Genomic DNA, 23480 nt, shown 5'->3' with positions numbered 1-23480 from the left:
TTTAGCACAAAAACCTGGAGGTTGGGTCATGTACACTTACTCTTCTAAGTCACCATTCAAAAAAGCATTTTTGATGTCCAATTGGTGAAGTTCCAAGTCAATATTTGCCACTAGTGAAAGGAGAATTCTGAAAGAGTTCATCTTGGCTACTAGGGCAAAAGTCTCTGCATAGTGCACTCCATATACTTGTGTAAAACCTTTTGCCTCCAGTCTAGCCTTGTATCTTTCAACAATTCCATCAGCCTTGTGTTTCACTGTGAACACCCACTTGCACCCCACTGGTTCCTTCCCTTCAGGAAGATCCACTAACTCCCAAGTGTCATTTTGTGTAATGCATCAATCTCTTCCTTCATTGCATCTGTCCATTTAGGTTTGGATAAAGCTTCTGCTACATTCTTAGGAACAGGGATATTGTCAACAGAGGAGAGGAATGCACGATATGAAGATGAAATATGATCATAGGACACAAAGTGAGAGATAGGATGGTTGGTGGTACAAGATCTAACACCCTTTCTCTTACCAATAGGAACATCAAGATCATTAATGACAAGGGATCAACATTGAGAAGAGCAAGCATATCAATATAAGCAAGTGTACCTGGCTGATGGGAAGGATCAACCTCCGGTGAAGCCGATGATGTTGGTTGCATAGTGTCAGGTTCCACGGCTCTCAATCCTACTCTCCCCCTGAGGAGAAACCGAGAAGAAAGGTTGATTCTCGAACAAGGACACATCTACTGAGACATAGTACTTACGAGAGACGGGATCATAGCAACGATACCCCTTTTGAGATAGAGGGTAACCAAGGAAGACACAAGGAATAGCACGAGGATCAAGTTTACCCCGAATAGGTGACAAGTTATGAATAAAGCAATGACACCCAAAAACACGCATTGGAATGGGGAACAACGGAGTTGTAGTAAACAAAAGCTGATGTGGGGCCTTATACTCTAGTAACCGAGAGGGCATATGGTTGATGATGTACGTAGCACACAGAACAGCATCCATCCAAAAGCGCTTTATAACATTCATATGGATTAACAAGCCACAAGCTACTTCAAGAAGATGACGTTTTTTTCTTTTAGCAACACCGTTTTGTTAAGGTGTCCTAGCACAAGAGCTTCGTTGAAGTGATCCACTCGAAGCAAAGAATTCTATGAGATCACTATGGAAGTATTCCTTTGCATTGTTCGACTGAAAAATATGGATTTCAATTTGGAACTGAGTGAACATGCGGTGAAAGTCTTTCACAATTTTAGGCACTTCCACTCTAGATCGCATAGGGTAAACCCAAGTGTATCTAGAGTAATCATCGACCAAGGTAATGAAGTACTTATATCCAGCCTCAGTAGGTAGAGTAACAGGGTCCCAAACATCAGAATAAACAATATGAAACGGAAATTCAGATCTTCTATTTCTCAAAAGAAAAGAGCTTCTACAATGTTTACTCAATTGACATGTCTGACACTGCAACTGACTCACTGACAAATACTCGAACAACTTTGGAAACATAACCTTTAACGACTCAAAAGAAAGATGACCAAGAGACGATGCCATAAATAGGCTTGACTCTCACTGGACGAACTCCAAGACTCTGTAGCCACAAGACCAGCTTTATTCTCCAATACGTAGAGAACATCCACCATGCTTCATCTACCAATCGTCTTCCCCGAGGCCAAATCCCGAAACACACATGAAGACGAATAGAAAGTAACTGAACAGTTCAAGGAGTGAGTAATACTACTAATGGAAAGCAGATTTATAGGTAACTTAGGAACATGTAATACGTTAGAAAGGGTAAGGCCAAGTGGGAGAGATATAGTTCCTTGGCCGGCTATGTTGGAGAAAGAGCCATTAGCTAGTCTCACCTTATCTCTCCAGAGAGAAGATTGTATGCCTGAAATAAATTTGACTTACTGGTCATGCGGTTTGAGGCTCCATAGTCAATTACCCAAGGGGAATCAACAGTACGAGATGACACATGGAAGGCAGTGGTAGTGTTACCTGATGCAGATGCAAAAGAGGTAGGAGTAGGACCAGTATCCATCTGGCGAAGAGTCCTACCATATAACTCCAAATGGTCACAGAAGGAGTTGATGATCTCTTCATTAGGGTCAGAACTGGGATGCCTTTCCTGAGTTACCATGAGACCAATCTCTTGAGATGCCATATTAGTTGAGTTATACCTTTTCTGATTCTGCTGACTTGGTTTCTTGCCCTGATCAGTTGTTGACTTCTTCCCCAAATCTTGTGCCCATGTAGGTTTTCCATGTGAGATCCTAGCAGGTATCTATGGTGTGTCTTGCCTTCTAGTAGTGAGTGCACCAAAGCTTACTCTTATCATCTGTTCTCTTCTAAGAGTCACCCTTCTTAGAACCACCTCCAACATTAGTATCTAAACTTCCCCGAACAACTAGAGCAACTGGCTCCCCCTTTATAGAATTCATCACATTTCTTCTATTTTCTTCTGACTGAACCAAGGCATAAACCTCTTGAACTGATGGCAAGTCTTTACTTCCCAAGATTTGCACCCTGATGGACTCATATGAAGGATTCAGCCCCAAGAGGAAGGCAAATACCCGTTGCAGAGATACAAGTGATTTGTATGCCTTTGCATCCTCATCACACTTCCAGTTAACATTCTGATAGTGATCAAGTTCTTTCCATATCGATGTCAGATCCAAATAGTACACCGAGAGACTCCTTTCTCCCTGCTTACGAGTGGACGATTCAGCTTGTAGTTGGTATATCTAGGAATAGTGTCTCTGCTCTGAATAGGTGGACTTTGCTTGTTCTCATATTTCACAAGCAGTTTCAGCCCACATAAAAGTTTTTCTCACCTGTGGCAGCATGGAAACCAAGAGCCAAGACATCATCATACTATTTTCTTGGTTCCATCTATCATATTTAGCACTTTCGCACTTCGGTTCCTTCACTTTCCCATTGATGTATCCTATTTCTCCCCTAGCAGTGATGTAGAGTTTTATTCCCCTAGATCACTCAAGGTAATTCAGACCATCAAAGGGAATGACAGCCCTGAAGTAGTAGAATTATCAGAAGACATGGTCAACACATAATTTTTTTATCAAAAAACTTCAACTTAGGATCACTCCTTATATCAGAACAAAAAACTCCACACACAACAAGTGATTAGTCCACCCACACTAAAGTTTTTGGACTTAATTTGAGCACAAGACCAACACCAATTTCCAGAATAAACAAGATGACAGATCTGATTTTCAGACATGTACGGAGTAGCAATCCCAGCCTACTAGTTTTCTCAACAGGTCTACAAGCAATAATCACAAGGGGAGATCCTTACACACAAGGCATCAAGCCAACAAGTAGAGAAAACAGGTCATATGTAACCTACAGCATCCTTTCACAGGTACAGGATCACACAATCCAAAACAAGCAGAGTAAAAACCTCGCAAGGGTGTGCCAACATTCAGTGGTTCAGGTCCATTCATTTTCCTCTTCGTACACGACCAAGGGAAGAGAAGAAAAGAAAAGAAAAAAATGGGATGGTACCAGTTGCAGGTCTGATTCGAACCCAGATGTACTCCTCCGTTCCGCCCAGATTCAGCAGCTTGGAGAAGACACTTGATCGCCCAGATTCAATGGCCACGCTCTGATACCATCTTGACAGTAAATCTGATTTAAAGTTATAGCAAAGAGAAGAGAAGAGAAGAGAAAAGAAGAAGGAAGAAGAAGTGTTGAGGCAATGGAACAGTACTGACGGCGCCAGCTTCATTGTAATATATAGGGCGAAAAAATAAGAAGGGAAATGACCTTTGTGTCCCTACTAAGTGATAGTACAAAAATAGATTAAAATAAAAAAGGCTTTAATCATCCAAACAGACCCTAACAAACATAAAATCAATTATTTTAACACTTTCAACAAACATCGTTCTGTTGTGGACTGTAGGAACAATTGCTCTGAAGGACAACACCATATTCTAACAGATACAAAGCAAGATGTTTTTCAAAATATTTCCTTGCATTGTCTGATCTGAACACCTTTATTCGTATCCCAAACTGTGTTAGAACCATCTGATGAAATTGCCTTACCAAGGATGGTACCTCATCTCGGGAGCTCATTAAGTAAATCCATGAATATCGAGAAAAATCATCCACAAATAAGAGAAAATATCGATAACCACCCATAGAAGGAACATGACAAGGTACCCACACATTAGAATGAATAACATCAAAAGGAGATTAAAATCTTTTATTACTGGCTTTAAAGGAATGTCTACAATGTTTTCCAAGTTGATAACCTTCACACTCCAGACTTGATAAATTAACAGACTCTAAAAGCTTTGGAAACAAGAAACTCAAAGAAGAAAAAGACAAATGACCTAAACAATTATGCCAAAGCATAATCTAACTCACAGACCCTGACTCACTATCCCTGCTGGCATGATGACCCTGATGAGGAGGAAGCACATCCAAGAGGTAGATTCCATTCACTTCACGACCACTCCCAATCGTCCTCTTTGAATGCAGATCCTGCAAAATATAATGACTAGGAGAAAAAATTACTGAACAGTTCAGGTTTTTAGTCAAACTACTAACAGATAACAGGTTAGTACATCTGGTAACATGAAGGACAGAGGGAAGGGAAATGGAATTCTTGACAGACCCCTTCCCAGCAATGGGAACATGAGATTCATCAGCTGTGGAGACTCTGCCTCTACCAGAACAAAACTGGTAAGAGGAAAAGATAGTGGAACTATGGGTCATGTGCTCTGAGGCTCCAAAATCTATAATCCAATGAGGTCCCTCCTTACCTGTAGTAGAAACATAATTTGCAGTGGCATGTGAACTACCTGTGTAAGCAAAGGAAGTAGAGTGTACTCCACCAGAACCGCTTGTACCTGGCTGTCCATCTGTTACTGAATTAGAACTTACTGTATCCCGCTGATTCAAGAACTGCCCATATCTCTCAAGTTCGGCCCTCACTACAGTAGTTGCAATAGACTCTAGAGTAGTTGTAGTGGGAGGGGCTGGTATGTCACCAGTAACTTCCATGTGAGCATTTACCTTGTTTTTGAGTCTATTTGGCACCAGATGAGGATGAAGCTTCCAGCAAGTATCTCTTGTGTATTTAGGCTTCTTACAATAGTCACAAATCAAATCATTTTTGTCTTCCTTCTTGATTTCACTACCACCCCGGTCTCCACTTTGTTTAGGTCTCACAGTGCTAATCATGGCTGATTGATCAAAACCAGAATTTTTCATTATCACATTTCTCCTTCTCTCTTCCCCTGACACAAAGGCATATGCCTAGGAGAGAGTAACATTGTCCCTGGAAACAATATCATATTCGGGATTAAGGCCAGCAAGAAATTCAAAAACCCTATACTTCTCTAGGAGCTTCTGGTAGGCAGTGGCATCCTTAGTGGTTTCCCAAACAATTGTCTGCAAATGGTCAATCTCCTGCCACAGGGTTTTAAGGGCTGAAAAATAAACAAAAATAGGTATATCTCCCAGTCTTATAGCAATAATCTGATTTCTCAACTGATAAGTCCTAGCAACATTCTCCCTCTATGAATAGGTTTCTACTACCCCATCCCATATTTCCTTAGTTATATTTGCTCACAAAAAAAATTTACTTATACGGGGCAGCATCGAATTACACAGCCAAGTCATCAACATATAATTTTCATGTACCCACCGGGAGCTATTAGTTTCGGGTTTCACTTCTTCACCAGTGATATACCCCAACTTCCCACGAACATCAATGGCCATCTTTGCAAATTGTGACCATTCTAAGTAATTTGGACCATCCAACTTAACTATAGTAATGGTTTCAGCCCCCAAAAAGGTCTCCAGCACCTCCTTCCACTGGTCCCATTTCACTCCCGGGCTTGTTTTCAACTCTGTTACCCTCCATAATTAACAAAAAGGGGGTAGAAGGTTACTGTAATATGCAAGAATATCAAATAAATCACTTTTGGTACCAACGACACCCTTCTGGTGCCCTAGATGGTCCTTCCACAAAAGATTCCTTTTCTGCATGATTGGAGAAGAGAGAGAAGAGGCAACCGCTCTCTCCAGAAACCTCCAAAACAGGTAGAACTTGAACTGCCCCCCTCAAAAAACTCCAAGGAACCCTAAAAAATTAAGGCACCACTTCCTAGGTCAAAATTGAAGAGTCCAACAGAAACAGGAATCTCCCCCTTTCTCCAGTTTCTCTTGATTTTGATGGGAAACCCTAGACCAGCAGTCGGCCGATCTAGGGCTTACCTAAGATCTTGGATCAGCCTCTTAAATCACCATGCAATCGGCCGATCTAGGGCTGCGTGATAGAACAGCTCAAGGAACCTTTGGCCTGCTCTGATACTAAGTAGAAATCACTGATTGCAGTTTTAGATAAACTCCTTGTGAAGAGAAAGAGAAGAAGATGAAGAGTTCCAGCAGTAGAGAAGAAAAGAGGAGAAGAAAGGAGAAGGATGTCAACCAGAATTGAATTAGTTCTGGCCACCAGCCCCTCTTTGTATTATACACTCAACTTAAAAGAATAAGAGATTACAAGAATGCCCTTAGTAGGGCGGCTACTTAAGTAGCTGAACAGTTACAACTTAAAAAACATAAACTAATGGGCCTAAAGCCCAACAACTCACTAACTTAACAACTTAAAAATAAGAAACAAATAACTGAGCCCAATAACTAGAAATTGGCCCAACTCAACACTAAGCAAGTAAACTCCATCACTGATAGTGGGGTATCAAGCAACCATCTCTGTAACACCAATAAGTAACCAGCTACCATCGATGGTCCCCCTTGATAATATGGATCTGATATCCACTTTATGAGTAAAAAAGGATAGATAAATGACTTCTGGTGTTGTCTCTACATCTACCATTCTCAGTAAATCCAATGCTTTGGGGAACAAGCTCCACACAGTAGCAGCATGAATTGCCTTTTCACCAAAAATCTTACCTAGTAAACACTGTTGCCACTTGCCTTTATCATTCCTCCTTTTCTTGAAGAGTAAAAGAAAAGATTTCATTAAATAAAAAAAAAAAAAAAGAAAGATACAAACAGAGAGGTGCCAAGGTGACACCCCAGCAAATATATATAAAAAATTGTTCATCATTATAGGCTTGAATTTCAAGTATATTCCAGAAGCTCACCCCCAAATCTGATCTATTAACCTGGTTAAACTCAGGGAGCACCAATACCCAATCCGACTCTAGTTTCCCAACCAAGGCCACTAGGATTTCATAACAACCTCCTATTCCTATCATTCCAAATGACCCAGCATATAGAAAATGGGATGCAGCTCCATACTATACTTGCTTTCCTGTTCCATACTATGTTTCTTATTAAATTCCTCACCACAATCTTCCTGCTTCTCTCCCTCAAGCCCCTAACTTTCCAACTTAAATCCCTCTTCCCCCCCCCCAACCCTTCTATTTTCCTTGAAATTTTTCAAACTTCAACTCCTCACTAATCTTTAACTAGCAATTCCTCCTCACCCCCTGGCCCCTTCTTCGTCCCACCCTCTTTCCTCCTCAATTATTTCTTCTCTCTTGTTTTTTTCCTCCCTCCTATTCTTCTCAAACTGTACAAAGGAAATCCCCGCAAAGCCTTCCCCTCCCCAAAAGAACAAGCCCAAGAATTTTCCCACAGTTACCTCCCTCTCAACTAACTTACTAATTTTCACTTCTCCATTTCGAATTATTTCAATGTTTTCTAGTACCTCTCTCCCTCTCTCCTCCTCCCTACCCCTTCCCTCCTCTGAATACCCCTCCTAATCTCTCACCTTACCACCCCCTACCCCCCAGCTACCCCTGTGGCAATTCCAAAAGACCTCCTCTTCCTATTATAATTTTTTTCCTGCTCATTTCCCCCTTCAAACTCAAATGTAAACTTTCTCTTCCAACCTTCAACCCTCTCCTCTTCTTCCTCAACCCTGCGATTCACCTTTGTTTGACTCCTATGCCGCTCCTCCAAAGCCAAATCCTTATGTTAGAATTGTACTTGCCTCTTCTTCATGCAAACCAACATCAGACCCCTTCTCACAATCATCTTCTCCTTCCTCATTAACCGAACCAGTATCTTCTTCCTCTGATCAAGATCTTACTAAACCAAACAAATCACCCACCCCTGGCTGAGGAGAATGGGCCTGTGTTGGCGCTGAACTCATCTCCCTTATCAGAGCTTTTGCATCTTCAACCTACAGCTGAACATTGGCTCCCTACACCTCTTCCTTCCCTTGTAGTTTTGCACCTCCCCAAAGATTCCTCACCTCGGCAGCCTCTTCGCCACTTCACCTTCATCGTTGAACTTCTACCATCTTTTTGCACTTCTCAAACTTAGCAATCACACAGAACTAGTTTTCCTTTTGATCTTTCAATACCCTTTTCTTCCAAATTTTGAAATGACCCCCTCTAAATGGCTTTTTACTAATTGTGCCTCTATCTCTCATAACCCTCAACCCATTCGACTGAAGGCAAACTTTAACTTTTTTGAACCTCTTCTCCTTTTGTGGGTCCCACTCGGATTAACCTCTCTTCTAACTCCTTATGCCCCTTTTGACTCTTAGTCACACATTGTTTTATCATGTGTCCCTTGAATTTCTTTTCTCCCGTCCTCCTCCCCCCTCCATGTTTCCATTATTAACTCCTTCATTCCCCATATCATCTAAAATTCCACTTATGCCCTTCATGCTCTCCACCTCAACTCCATCTTCCTTCAACCAGCCAGTCCGACCTTCGACTTCCCTCCACCTGCTTATTCTCAGGGACCTTGCCCACAATCCTTTCCTGCATCTCCCCCAAGCCATCTTCTTTCCACCTATTCCCCTAAATCGAACTTAAAAACGTTCCATCTTCCCCTTCTACAACTAATCTCAACTCAAACATTTCCCCTACAAACCGCAGCTCCAATCTGTTTGGGATTTTTGAGACATTCTCCACCTCCACCAACAATCTGGCTATATCCAATCTATCCCAAGTCCTGCTCTTATCGTTGAACCTCAGGGATCTCCCACAAACATGGTGATGCTCCATGCATGTAAAGGGATCCCTACCACAGAAATCCAAACTGCCCTTCTTCTTCTTTCCTTCAATGCACCTACTGCTGAGAACTATCTCCCAAGTTAGAGATCAAACTCCCTCTCCTTCAATGATTCTCTTTCCACCTTGTTACAGAATAGGAAGTAAATACCAGGGAGATATGATTTACCTTCATTGTAGGACTGATTTGTAAGAATTTAATTAGTCTTCTTTCCTAACATAGAATTTGTAACTTGTATATATACATACGAAATTGATGAATACAAATAACAAATTCTTCTTCTTCCTCTGTTTACTCTTGTTTTACATGGTATCAAAGCATCTAGTCCCTGCCTGCCCTTTCGTTTTTTTTTCTCAAGTAAACAGTAGGTAGAGGAAAATTTTTGGGTGTTTCAGGTCACCTCCTTGGAGCAGTTTTTTTTACTCTCACCTCCCATCCAGGAAGAAGCGCCGCTCGCCAATCAGAGGTTCTGCAAAGTCCGACAGTCAGCAGCCCTGCGCGTGTGTCTCAAGCGCCGCCTGAAGATTCTTCCACAGTCACACGCGCCGGCGCGTGGAGGTGCGTCTGTCGCCGGAAAATTTTTCGGTCGTTGTCTTTTGGCTCGCCTCATCCTGTATAGCACATATTTGTGCTTTGTTACGTGCATATCCATTCCGGTGTTTTCAACAGGTGTGCTCCGTTGATTTTCGGTGTTCAAAATATTTTGTTTATTTGAATTTTGAGATTATGGCAGACAAGAAATCAGTAGTTATGTCGGATGTTGTTCCAATGATGTCAAAAATAACTAAGCATAAGCTTAATGGCTCTGATTATCTGGATTGGAGTAAAACTGATCAACTATATTTGTTGAGTATTGCTATGGATAACCATTTGACAGATGACCCTCCTAATGATGACTCGAGAAAGTCTTGGTTGAGGGAGGATGCTCGTTTGTTCTTGCAGATACGCAACTCCATTGAAAGTGAGGTGGTTGGTTTAATCACTCACTGTGGATTTGTTAAGGAAGTAATGAACTATCTAGAGTTCTTGTACTCCGGAAAGGGGAATATTTCCCGCATTTATGATGTGTGCAAAGCCTTTTACAGGGCGGACAAAGGCGATAGATCTCTTACAAGCTATTTCATGGATTTCAAGAAAACATATGAAGAACTTAATATGTTGCTTCCGTTTAGTACTGATGTGACTGTTCAACAAGCTCAACGAGAAAAGATGGATGTTATGAGTTTTTTAGCTGGCCTACCTTCTAAATTTGAGACTGCTAAATCTCATATTCTTTCCAGTTTAGAGATCTCTTCTCTACAAGATGCTTTTAGTAGGGTCCTTCGTACAGAAAGTTCTCCACCTGTTCAGCCTAGTAGTGCCCTTGTCAGCCGCAATAATACATCTGAATCAAGGAGACAACAATGCAGGAGTGATAGTGGTAGAGGATTCAGCAATTATGACAGGTCAAGTAACTATGACAGGAATACTAATACTCGTGGACAGGAGTCAAGAGAGATAGTGTGTCATCACTGTCATAAGCCAGGACATATGAAGCGGGATTGCAGGAAGTTGCTGAATAAGAAAACCCAGTCTGCCCATATTGCATCCACTACGGATACTTTTGAGAAGTCTGTTATGATATCTGCAGATGAATATGTCAAATTTGCTCAGTACCAAGAATCATTGAAACCTCAATCTACTCCTGTTACTGCCATCGTCGAGTCAAGTAAACCCAAAACATGTCTTGTTTCCTCCTCTTCAAAATGGATCATTGATTCTGGAGCTACAGATCATATGACATGTAATTCAAGTCTGTTTTCTACCTTTCGGTCACATAAATCTACCTCTCCTGTTACTTTAGCAGATGGGTCAACATCTTATGTTATTGGGTCTGGCACAATTAGTTCAACACCATCACTTCCTTTGTCATCTGTTCTTAGTTTACCTCAGTTATCATTTAATTTAATTTCTGTTAGCAAACTCACTCGTACCCTTAATTGTTGTGTCTCATTTTTTCTTGATTATTGTTTATTTCAGGATCTTACGACGAAGAAGATTATTGGTAAGGGACATGAGTCTGGAGGTCTCTACATCCTTGATACACAAGTTCCAAGATCCATAGCCTGTTCTGGAGTTGTAACCCCTTTTGAAGCACATTGTCGGTTGGGCCACCCCTCTCTCCATGTGTCAAAGCAAATTTGTCCTCAATTTCAGAGTTTGCCGTCATTAAATTGTGAGTCTTGTCAGTTTGCTAAACACCATCGTCTTAGTTCGAATCCTAGAGTCAATAAACGAGCTAGTGCTCCTTTTGAGTTAGTCCATTCAGATGTTTGGGGTCCATGTCCAATTGAGTCCAAAACTAGGTTAAGTATTTTGTTACTTTTGTTGATGATTACTCTCATATGACATGGTTATATTTAATGAAAAATCGTTCTGAGGTGTTTTCTCATTTTTCTGCTTTCTGTGTTGAAGTTAAAACTCAATTTAATGTTTCTGTACAAATATTGAGAAGTGATAATGCTAAGGAGTACTTGTCAGAATCCTTTCAAATTTACATGCTTCAGCATGGCATTCTTCATCAAACTTCTTGTGTAGATACACCATCTCAAAATGGGGTTGCTGAACGGAAAAATAGACACCTTCTTGAAACTGCAAGAGCTTTGTTATTTCAAATGAAGGTTCCTAAACCTTTCTGGGCTGATGCAGTTTCCACAAAATGTTTTTTGATTAACCGTATGTCTTCGTCTGTCCTTCAGGGTAAGACTCCTTATCATGTTCTGTTTCCAAATAAAACACAGTTTCCTATTGAGCCTAGGGTATTTGGGTGTACATGCTTTGTTCGGGATGTTCGTCCTCAGGTTACCAAACTAGATCCAAAATCTTTGAAGTGTGTTTTTCTTGGGTATTCTCATGTTCAAAAAGGGTATAGATGTTATTGTCCTACTCTTCACAGATATCTTGTGTTAGCTTATGTTAATTTTCTAGAAGATACACCTTTCTTTCCATCTACTCCTCATTCAAGTCAGGGGGAGGATGATGATTTGTTAATCTATATTGTCACATCATCTGTTTCACATCCTATTGAATCTACTCCTGCCAGGCCTAAGCCACCTACAGTACAGGTTTATTCTCGGCGACCAACCCCTCCGGATCCATGTCCTGCACCAACTCCTTCGTCGGCAGATCCAATCTCAACTAATCTTGTTCCTTCGTCATCAGAACCAGTCTCTAATGATGATCTTCCTATTGCTCTTCGTAAAGGTAAGCGTAAGTGTACTTATCCAGTATCTTCATTTGTGTCTTATAATCATTTGTCGTCCTCTTCTTGTTCTTTTATTGCATCTCTTGATTCTATCTCTGTTCCTAAGACTGTTAAAGAAGCCCTTTCACACCCTGGATGGCGTAATGCTATGATTGAGGAGATGAATGCTTTAGAGGACAATGGTACTTGGACCTTGGTAAATTTACCTGCAAATAAGAAGGCTATTGGGTGTAAATGGGTGTTTACAGTTAAAGTCAATCATGATGGGTCCATTGCCCGATTGAAAGTTCGTCTTGTTGCTAAAGGATATGCTTAGACTTATGGAGTGGATTATTCTGATACCTTTTCTCTTGTTGCTAAACTTACTTCTGTCAGGTTGTTTATTTCTGTGGCAGCTACTTATAATTGGCCCCTTCATCAGTTTGACATCAAGAATGCTTTTCTTCATGGGGATCTTCAGGAGGAGTATGGGAAAGTTTGCTATCTTCATAAGTCTCTGTACGGGTTGAAGCAGAGTCCTCGCGCCTGGTTTGGAAAGTTTAGTCAGTCAGTCGAGAATTTTGGTATGAAGAAAAGTAAGTCTGATCATTTTGTTTTCTTCAAGCACTCTGTTGCCGGCATCATTTTGTTAGTTGTGTATGTGGATGATATTGTCATTACTGGAGTGATACTATAGGGATTTCATCCCTTAAATCCTTTCTCCACACTCAATTTCATACCAAAGATTTGGGAATGTTGAAATACTTCTTGAGTGTTGAGGTAACAAGAAGCAAGAAGGGAATATTCTTATCTCAAAGGAAATATGTACTTGACTTGTTGTCTGAGACGGGAAAGTTGGGAGCTAAGCCATGTAGCACTCCAATGGTTCCTAACTTGCAGCTCACAAAAGATGGTGAATTATTTGAAGATCCTGAGAGATATAGAAGATTGGTTGGAAAGTTGAATTATCTTACTGTAACTCGTCCAGATATTGCGTATTCAGTTAGTGTGGTGAGTTAGTACATGTCCTCTCCAACAGTTAATCACTGGACAGCTATAGAACAAATTTTGTGCTACTTAAAAGGAGCACCTGGGCAAGGAATTTTGTATGGCAATCATGGTCATATTAGAATTGAATGTTTTTCATATGCTAACTAGGCAGGATCCAAGGAAGATCGAAAGTCTACTTCAGGCTATTGTGTATTTGTTGGAGGGAATCTAGTTTCATGGAAAAGCAAGATGTTATGGGCCCAGGAATAGGATCTCGTAATGGGTCGGCCCACGGGGAAAAGCTCCTGTTTTCCCTTGTTCCTCCCCTTCCTAGCTGAACCTATCTTGGCGTCCTAGAGGGTGATTTGTCCAAGAGATCACCGAACTCTCCTTTTACTCTCTTTCTTGACTGGAAATTTGATATATTTATTCAATAATTTCAGCTCCTTAAATAAGAGATTACAAGAGGTAAGAGTCCTCCTTGTAGGAAGACTCCTTGATAACTAAACTGCTTACAGATAAGATAAATAAGACTCCTAGATAAGACTCCCTACTCAAGAAGGATAAAAACTCCCTGAGATAAATCAGACTCTATACTAATCCTTATTGGAACAGATAAGATAAGAGTAAGAAAGCAAATAAGATAAGGATAAGGTAAGATGAACTGTGGCTAGCTAGATAATCTGATGAGGGTCCCACGTTACTGCTGCTGCCGGCGGCGGTACTTCTTCCCCACGAATGCGTCCATAACACAAAAAGCAAAATGTTGTCTCACGTTCGAGTGCAGAATCGGAATATAGAGCTATGGCCAAGTCTGTGTGTGAAATAATGTGGATATATCAGCTTCTGACTGAAGTAGGTCTTAAAACTTCAGTACCAGCCAAGTTATGGTGTGATAACCAAGCTGCTCTTCACATTGCATCTAATCCTGTTTTTCATGAACGAACTAAGCATATCGAGATTGATTGCCATTTCGTTCGTGAAAAGATTCAGCAAGGTTTGATTTCCATAGGTTATGTGAAAACAGGAGAACAACTAGGAGATATCTTCACAAAGGCTCTTAATGGGGTCCGGGTTGATTATCTTTGTAACAAGTTGGGCATGATTAACATCTATGCTCTAGCTTGAGGGGGAGTGTTACAGAATAGGAAATAAATACTAGGGAGATATGATTTATCTTGATTGTAGGACTGATTTGAAGGAATTTAATTAATCTTCTTTCCTAACATAGAATTTGTAACTTGTATATATACATACGAGATTGATGAATACATATAACAAATTCTTCTTCTTCCTCTGTTTACTCTTGTTTTACACACCTCTTCTATGTCTACATAATCCTCTTCCTTCCCTAAAACTTAAAAATCCCAACACTCCACAGAGTCCACACTGTAGCCAAGATGACTAGAAGGGAAAAATAAATGCCACCAAATGCCATGGCAAAAAACAGTCCCCACTAGGCAACACTAGGGAGTAAAGGTTATTGAAGTGATGGAAGGCGCCCAGTTTATCAATACTTAACTGCTTCTAATCTCAGATCGTGCATCTATCAGTAGAGCTAGTTGTCACCTTCACATGGGTGCAAAGAACAGCCAACAGCTTGGCTGGTTCCAATGACAAAACAAGGGGAAAATAGGGCACAAGTGCTGTGGAAGAACAGGTGTACAAATAAAAAAGACACATTTAGGTTTGGGGTTGGATACTTGAATAGATTTTTTTTATCAATGGATATTTGGATAGATTTGGCTAGTCCAAGAAGACATTTAAGCACCTCTGGTACATATCATCGATTTTCATAATTAATAAAAGTTCCCAACTAACATGCGTGCAAAGACCAGCCAATAGCTTGGCTGGTTCAATGGCAAAACAACAGAAAAATAGGATCCAAGTTCTTTGGGAAAACAGATGTCATATAGAAAAGACACCTTTGGGGTTGGATAGCTTTGGCTAATCCAAGAAGACATTTTCAGTTGTAGACATCATTCATTTTCATAATTAATATATTTCCCAACTACTGACAATCAAAAGATAGAACAAGCCTAAGGTTTTATGGCCTGGTTCCAGGATGCTTAGAGCCCATTCCAAACATTTAATTAGTTGCTGTTTGGGTGGGTCTTGCATTAGATTTCACTCCTATTACTATCAAATTTGCATTGCATATATGATGTTTTAGTCCTTATTTTAATACCTCATCCTGATTCCTGAATATGTTCAGTCAATTCATCCATGACTGCAAATAAATAAGGACTGAGTGCTCAACTTTGGTGAAATCCCATCATAACCGGAAATTCTGATGTCTCTCCCGCAGGTGTTCTGAAATTGTTTATATACCCTCATGGATGTCCTTGATTAGGTCCATGTACCTATTTGGTATTTTTTTCTTTCCCAAAACCCACCACAGTATCTATCTAGGAGAAACTCTATCATGTCTCTAGAATCTAGACCAATAAATACCATATGAAGATCTCTCTTCTTCCTAAGATTTTCAATCTATCATCTCAATAGTAAGATAGCTTCCATGTTGATGCCATTGGCATAAAACCAAACTAGTATTTTGATATACTTGTTTTGTGCCATAACTTACCAATTACTCTCTCCTAAAGTTTCACAATGTGGCTCATGAGTTTAACCACACGGCAATAGCAATTATTATAGGTTAAATTTATTGAACTAAATAATTTACAGCTCTAGAAACAAAATGAGAATCCTATATGCATAGGCATATACTGTCACTAGTCAACATAAGAACATCTCCTGGCAATCCCAAAATCATTAGTAAAGCAAGTATTATGCTTTCAATTAACTTGGTAACTTTTTAAAGAAAATTGGAGTAATTTTTTTAAATATTATTTTGGTGAAAGACAAAATTTATTGGGAAAAAAATATGATGACAAAGAGGCAAGTTGCCTCAGAAAGAAGAAAAATAAAGCTGGTTACAAGTTACAACAAGGTACACAATCAATATGGTGGTAAACTATCCACAATCTCAACATTTATCAAAATAAAAAACTCTCCACAATCTCAACAAATTCCCCAAAACCATTCTTGAAGTAAACTATATCAAAATTCTCAAATTCCTTGAAGGCCAAAATCCAATCAAGAACCAAGAGCTAATATCAGAGAAAATTTTGGTGTAAGTAAAATACCTGCCAGGAATTGATACAGAGAACATGAGCATAGTTTTGCATCCATTCTTCCAAATTCAACCAATCTTTGCAGTTTGTGTTAGTAGTGCTTTGTTGATTCCATGTACCAGCAGCTAAAGCATATATCTCAGGATTAACACGCCCAATGCTGTAAAAGATTCCTTTTAGTGAGTATTTCCAAATTAGATGAGAATTTCCATGATACATTAATCAAGTGTAAACATCTCAAACAAAATATCATTAAACACTATGAAAAGGAAGGTGAATTTTAGGCGCAGATCAAAATGGAAATAGGTGAAGTAGTAACAAATGATTTAAGGTCTCATAGTTTAACAATGGATGTGACACTGATAAAAATGGAAATGGGTGACAGGATTCATGTAGTGTTATCCCATATAGTTAGTAGAAGGTTTAGGCAACGACAACGATGATGATGATCAAGGAAACCAGATATCAGAAGTTCAGATTTCACTAATGATTTTCTTCTAACACCACAAAGATAGTCTTGGTTATATACGAACAAGGTAAAGGACTGAGTGAACCATCAGGTAACTGCTTACCATGATTTGAATAAAGCACCACCTCAACAAAGTCTTATAGATTGGCCCAAACTATCTGAGGAGGCTAAGGAGTGGCTTAAAAGAAGATTTGAAGTGGAGGAAATAAGGGAAGCAATATTCTCAATGGATAGATCAAAAGCACCAAGACCGGATGGTTTTACCATGGCTCTTTACCTAGATTTTGGGAGATACTGAAGTAGGATATCCTTAAAGTTCTCAATGAATTTTTTTCAGAGGGGAGTGATAAATCCGGGGTGAACTCAACTTTTACTGCTTTGGTCCCAAGGAGACTTGGAGCAAATCATCCAAGAGATTATAGACCAATCAGTTTGGTTAATGGCTTGTAAAAAATTATTGCTAAGGTCTTGTCTCAAAGAATTAGAGAGGTGCTTCCAAGTCTAATCTCATAGAATCAAGGGGCTTTTGTGGGAAATAGACAGATTGTGGACCAAATTTTAATTGTTGATGAACGTATGGAGGTTCTAAGGAGAACAAGGATTTTATGACATGGTAGATTGGTCCTTCTTAATGCAAGTGATGGATTGCTTTGGCTTTGGGGAGAAATTGTGCAAATGGATCCTGGGATATATTGAGAGATGCCATTATTCAATCTTGGTGAATGGAACAGTAGTAGATCACTTTCCGGCCATTAGGGGATTTTTTTTATTAATAACAATAAGCTTTATTAAAGATGTGAAACTTTAATTACAAGAGGGAGGGAGGTAAAATGTCTTAACTCCCCACCAGCATATTACAAAGAAAGAGGAATTAGAAATTACCCCAAAACAAAGAATCCCTATTCACCCCCTGCTTGGCTAACCCATCAGCAATTGAGTTAGCAGTTCTCTTCACTCAACTTTTTTTTTTGAAGATAAAGTAATTTCTTAAAACAAAAAGAAGTACAAAGAAAGGTGATGAGCTTTCACCCGAGGGAAATTAAACACCCAATGAACAACCAACTAAAATAAAACAAAACCCTGCCAAGCAAACACACCACACAAGCCAACCCCCTTACAAAAGGAAACAAAAGTAACTTAAGACAAACAATGATCCCGATCATCAAACAAACAAACAGCTCCCTTTCTAGCCCCAAGCACCCACAAACACCATCCAACAAGAACCCAAATCAAAACCTAAACCCCTAACGGACTCTTATTCATTCAATCTTCTTGTTCGATTTTTGAATGCAATCTTCTTGTTGTCTTCTGACTCCAATTTTGTGTTTTCTTACTATCTTGCTAGGCCCAATGCCAAACAGGCCTCCTCTTATCCTTGTAAAAACCCTTTGACATTGTTATCTGTTGTTGACTCTTTCTGTTTTTCTGAGTTCTGCATCTTCTAATTGTGTTTAAATTTCCAACTGCTTCTTCCAATTCTCCAACAGATTTCTAACCTCTGACCCATCCTCCCCTCTCAATTTTTCTTCCTTTTCCTTGAATCTATTCTCATAGCCTTCTTTCAGCTCTTTCAACTCTTGAGTTATTAGATTACTCATGTTACAATCAGCCACTAGATTATCCTTATTTTCCTTCTCTCCCTTTCTTTACTCCATAGACCTGAATGCTTCCTTCACAAACTCCTCCCCACCTAAGAACAGACCCAAAATCTTGTTGACTTCCACTTCTTTATTTACCACTTTTTCAATGTCGACATTCTTCTCCACCTCATGGACCTCATCAATCATCACATCATCCTCACTTTCCTCCCCAAATCCCTCTCCTAAGTCCGCTTTCTCCCTCTCCTAACTGCTTCCTTCTAAAGGAAGAGTCCTATATCTTTTCCTTTTATAGATACAAACCCCACTTCGATTCTTCATTCCTACACCCTCATTTCCCCCTCCCTCATTCCCAATCCCATTCTCCCCTTCTTTCACCTCTACTGAAGCAATATCCCTTCTCCTCCTTTGTCCCCTCCTAGCTCTTCCTCGTCTGTTGCTTTCTTCGTCCCTTCCACCCCTCTCTTCTCATCTCCTCTTCCTCTCTACCTTCTCTTTCCCGCATAGTCCTAGCTGCCTCTTCACCCAACTGTACTTCACCTCAATGTCCCTAGTAAGCCATTTGAATTTTTTCTTTTCACTGTTGTAGCTCCACATGCCACTGTTGTCTTCCTTTAGCCATCTAACCACCACCTCCGAGTCACCTTCAAGGACCAATCTTCTGATGTTCAACTCTCTTGCTCTTCGGATTCCTTCCAAAGCCACAGAGATTTCAGCCCTAAGAGAGTCACCTTCTCCAATTGGGCCTGAAAACATGGCAAGAATAATCCCTTCCTCATTCCTGAACACTCCCCCAATCCTAAAAGGCCTTGGATTCCTTATGCTACTGCCATCAAAAATCAGTTTTATGAATCCAGAGGGTGGAGAGGTCCAAGAGGGGCTAGGAGTCCTCTTAATCTAGGCAGAGTTAGCTATCTCTTTCCAATTTCTCAGCAAGTCAACCATGGAATAATCTATGAATAGCTCCAAAGATTTCAGCCAGTGGGTCGCCCTTAAGTGTATCAGCTCTAATAAGTTATCAATGGTTCTTTCCTTGTCTAAAAAAAAAAAAAAACAATGAGTTTTTTTTCCCATAAAGGCCAACACACTGCTGCCCTAATGCTTTCTTAGGCCAGCTGAAAAAAAGGGAGAGAACAAGCTTTGCACCCTCAAAGGAAGATTCCAATTACACCCAAAAAGGGAGAAAACCCACTCCCAAATAGTTTTAGCAACCAAGCAAGTAACCATAAGGTGGTAACCAGTTTCCCCATCAACTTCGTAGAGAGTACACCTATCTACAACTAAACAAGAATTGGGTCTCTTTCTTTAAAACAGGTAATTTGTGCTGATTCTTTCTAGGAAAGATTCCCAACAAAAACTACCAACTTGAGGAGGAATGGGCTTGCTCCATATCTCTTTAACAGGGAAGGACAACCCAAGAGGAGCAGGAGGCTGAATTAAGGTTTCAAAAAACAAGGCACAAGAGAAGGTACCCAAGGAGGAAGGTGATGTAGGGCCAGCTTAGTTCTAGCCCTTAGAGAATGTTGAATGGTCTTCTTAATCAAAGTTTTATGGTTGTTGATGGCTGTAATGGCTTCTTGAAGGAATAAGAGAGAAAATAGAGAGAGAAAGAAGAGAAAAACTACCTGGAATCACTCACAAGGTGCCTAGAATCACTCTAGGGCATGGGAACTCACCATAGCTAGCATAAGCTGAAGAAAACTCAATATACTTCATTGTCTTTGTGTAAAACGTCCATACATATTTATAGACTCTAAACTCATAAAAATCGTAGGAGTCAAACTGCTAGACTCGTAATAGTATTAGCATAGTTTTCAAGGCACCAAGGCAAGGCTAGGCAATAAGGGACGCCTTGTTGCCTAGTCGCCTAGGTGGGCACCAAGACGATGGATTTTTTTATGTTAAAAACATAGATACTAGGGTAGTTCCCTAGGTACCATAGCCATATTTCCTTAATAATTATTTATAATTTTCGTAAGAAAAGTATAAATTTCATATTAAAGTATAGAAAATCAACATACTCGTGAGAAGAAAAAGAAAGCAAATAAAATTCAAAAAATATAGGGTATGAACCCTTATTTTGTAGTGGTAGTCATGGTTTCAAATGTCGCGAAATGTCACTAATGGCGCCCGACATATGTCGATGTCAAGGCTCACCAACATGAAAATGGATGGTAATATAAGAATTACATCATTTTGGTCGACATTTCCTATATTTCGGAAATGTCGACCAAATCGGTCCAAATAACCAAAAAAAAGGCAGTTTTTCCTATTATGTCGATAGGATGTCGATAATGTCAACAAGATGTTGATAATGTCGATAGGATGTCAACTAATGTACATTAATATATTATATTATTATAATAAGCATATTAATATAAATTATTCCATTAATAATTTCTATTTAATATTTCAAATAAAATATTTATAAAAAATAATTAACAAAATATAAAAACAAAATAATAAATTAATTACTTTACAATATAAAACATAAAATATTTTTCAAGTAATTAAATATTAACTAGTTAGTCTTTTTTAAAATATTTAGTAAAATCAGAAAATGTTTATTAAATTTTTTAATAAATCATATTCTACATTTAATATAAAAAATCAGAATAAATTTATTAAATTTTATACTAAATCATAATTTCTTATAAGTTTAGTATGAAAAATCATAATAAATTCATTAAGTTTTATAAGAAATCAGAATTTATCATAATCTTAATACTACAAAAAGGAGAATCAGTTTATAAAATTTATAATAAAACATAATGTAATATAACTTTAATATTTAAAAAATCAGAATAAATGTATTTCTATTTACTAGTGTGAAATAAATATATTACAATTTATAATAAATCAGAATTAAAAATAAGAAAAGAAAATATCAGATAACCTTGTAAAAACATCAAAATGCATAATAAATCAATAAATCGTCATTTACTAATTTGTTATTGATCTTAGTTTCTTAGCTTTATATAATGGTTGGGAATAAGATAATAGTCTAGAAATATGTCGTAATGCTTCTTTTATAATTTTACAAAATATCATTGCATATTTCCACATATTTCATAATATTTCCACAATGTCTCTAATTTTTACGATATTTCCCCTCGACGTTTCTAACATTTCCGACATACGTCCTATATTTTGGTAAGCGACATTTCCATCGACATCGACATTTTAAACCTTGGTGGTGGTGGTGGTGGTGGTGGTGTTTGTGTTGATTAAACCCTAATAAATAAGACAATAATAAAAATAAATTAGTATATAAACACAAAATGATTATTTTAGTTTAATAATGTCTATTTTATAATTATAATTTCAAACAAGAATGAACAAAAAAGTATTTTATAGTAGGAAGTAAAAAATTGTTTGGTGATTAGGCAATGATCCAAGGGTGTTGATCGATTCCTATCAACTCTCCCCGGCTTGAAAGAACTCAACCCCGACAAGTTAAAAGCATGGTACCTTTCATAAAGATCCAGGTTGAGACGATGAAAGTCTTCAGTAGTGATCCAAGAACTTTCAGACATAAGCTTGCCTTTCCACTTGACACGGAATTTTTGATACCCTTCTATGGCAGTAGATATTATTTCCTCATCTAAAACATCCTTTGGAATGTCATTTGGAGCTGCAATAGTTGGCAATTTAGGAATAGGAGTCTTAAAAAAATTTACATGTCCAATGTAAGGAGTCAAGTCTTCAACATTGAAGATAGGACTAATTCCCATGTCATCTAGCAACTCTAAAACATAGGCATTAGAACTTATTTTCTTGATGATTTTGTAAGGACCAACATTCTGAGTGGAGCTTCTTATATGCACCTTTATGAAGATGTTCTGGTCGTATATGTACCATAACCATGTCTCCCCCTTGATAATTTGCCAACCCTTGATGAATATCAGCTCTAACCTTGTATAAACCATTGCCCAATGCAATTTTTCTCTTAACATCATCATGTACCTCTCTTATGTGCCTAGCAAATGCTTTTGCTTCAATGCTAGTACATGTATCTGGTGGTAAGGTAACAAAGTCAATTGGCCGCTTAGGCTGAATACCAATCACCACTTCAAATGGACTTCTTCCTGTGGATCTATTTACTGAGCTGTTATAAGCAAACTATGCTATTGGAAGCACTAGATCCCATCTAGAAGTATGATCACCAACTAGACACCGTAAAAGATCTCCCAAGCTTGGTGTCCCAACCTAATACAATAGTAGAAGGTACTCCATGAAGTCAAACCACTTCTTTGAAAAATATAGTACATGTGTTTTGTTACAAGGTAAGAAGTCATCTTGGACAAATGACCCCTAGCAGTCTTGGGCAATCCAAGGACAAAATCCATGGATAGATCTTGCCATGGTTCGTGAGGAATAGGTAGGGGTGTATATAGCCCAGTGTTCCGCTTTCGTCCTTTGGCAAGTTGGCATGTCCTACATTGCTTTATTATACAAGCAACACCATTCTTCAAACTAGGCCAATAAAACCCATCTTCCACCATAGCAATGGTCTTATCTCTACCAAAATGACCTGCTACACCTCCAGCATGTAACTCCCCAATAACAAAATCCCATAAAGAGGTATTTGGTAGACTCAAGCAGGTATCATAAAACAGATAACCATTATGCAGTGAAAAGGAAGGATACTCATCTTGCTTCCCAGCTTGTTAGTATAGATGATGTTGAAATCCTTACAACCAACATAGTCTTGCTTTAGTTGATCAAAACCAATGACTTGGACATTCAAGGAATGATGTAAGCTAGCTGACTTAGCACATCTGCCACTTTATTCTCATTTCCAACCTGGTGCTTAAGAACAAAGGTGTATTCTTGTAGGAATGAAACCCACTTTCTATGCCTATAGTTTAGTTTCTTAATTCAAGTACTTTAACGCTTCATGATCTGAATAGAGCACAAACTCCTTGGATATTAAGTAGTGTCGCCAATGTCATAGAACTTGCACTACTGCATATAACTCCTTGTCATAAGTTGAATATTTCTGCTTGGCTCCATTTAGTTTCTCACTATGAAATG

General features: G+C 38.9%; 1 protein-coding gene across 2 annotated transcripts in view; it reads right to left on the bottom strand.

Annotated features, from left to right (window-relative positions):
• Positions 1-23480, bottom strand: part of LOC148846412 (Alkaline-phosphatase-like family protein) — a 76105-nt gene that overhangs the window by 29623 nt on the left and 23002 nt on the right. For both annotated transcript variants that reach the window (XM_088956359.1, XM_088956360.1), the window contains exon 12: positions 16389-16536. In XM_088956359.1, coding sequence (XP_088812485.1) covers positions 16389-16536 — 148 coding nt within the window. The remainder of the gene's footprint in view (positions 1-16388; positions 16537-23480) is intronic.

The sequence above is a fragment of the Nelumbo lutea genome, chromosome 7 (genome assembly GCF_056320005.1).
Source record: "Nelumbo lutea isolate HS-2025 chromosome 7, American lotus-T2T, whole genome shotgun sequence".
In the NCBI taxonomy this organism is placed as follows: Eukaryota; Viridiplantae; Streptophyta; class Magnoliopsida; order Proteales; family Nelumbonaceae; genus Nelumbo; species Nelumbo lutea.
The sequence above is the reverse complement of the archived record's forward strand: the minus strand, read 5'-3'. Positions and strand labels throughout refer to the sequence as shown.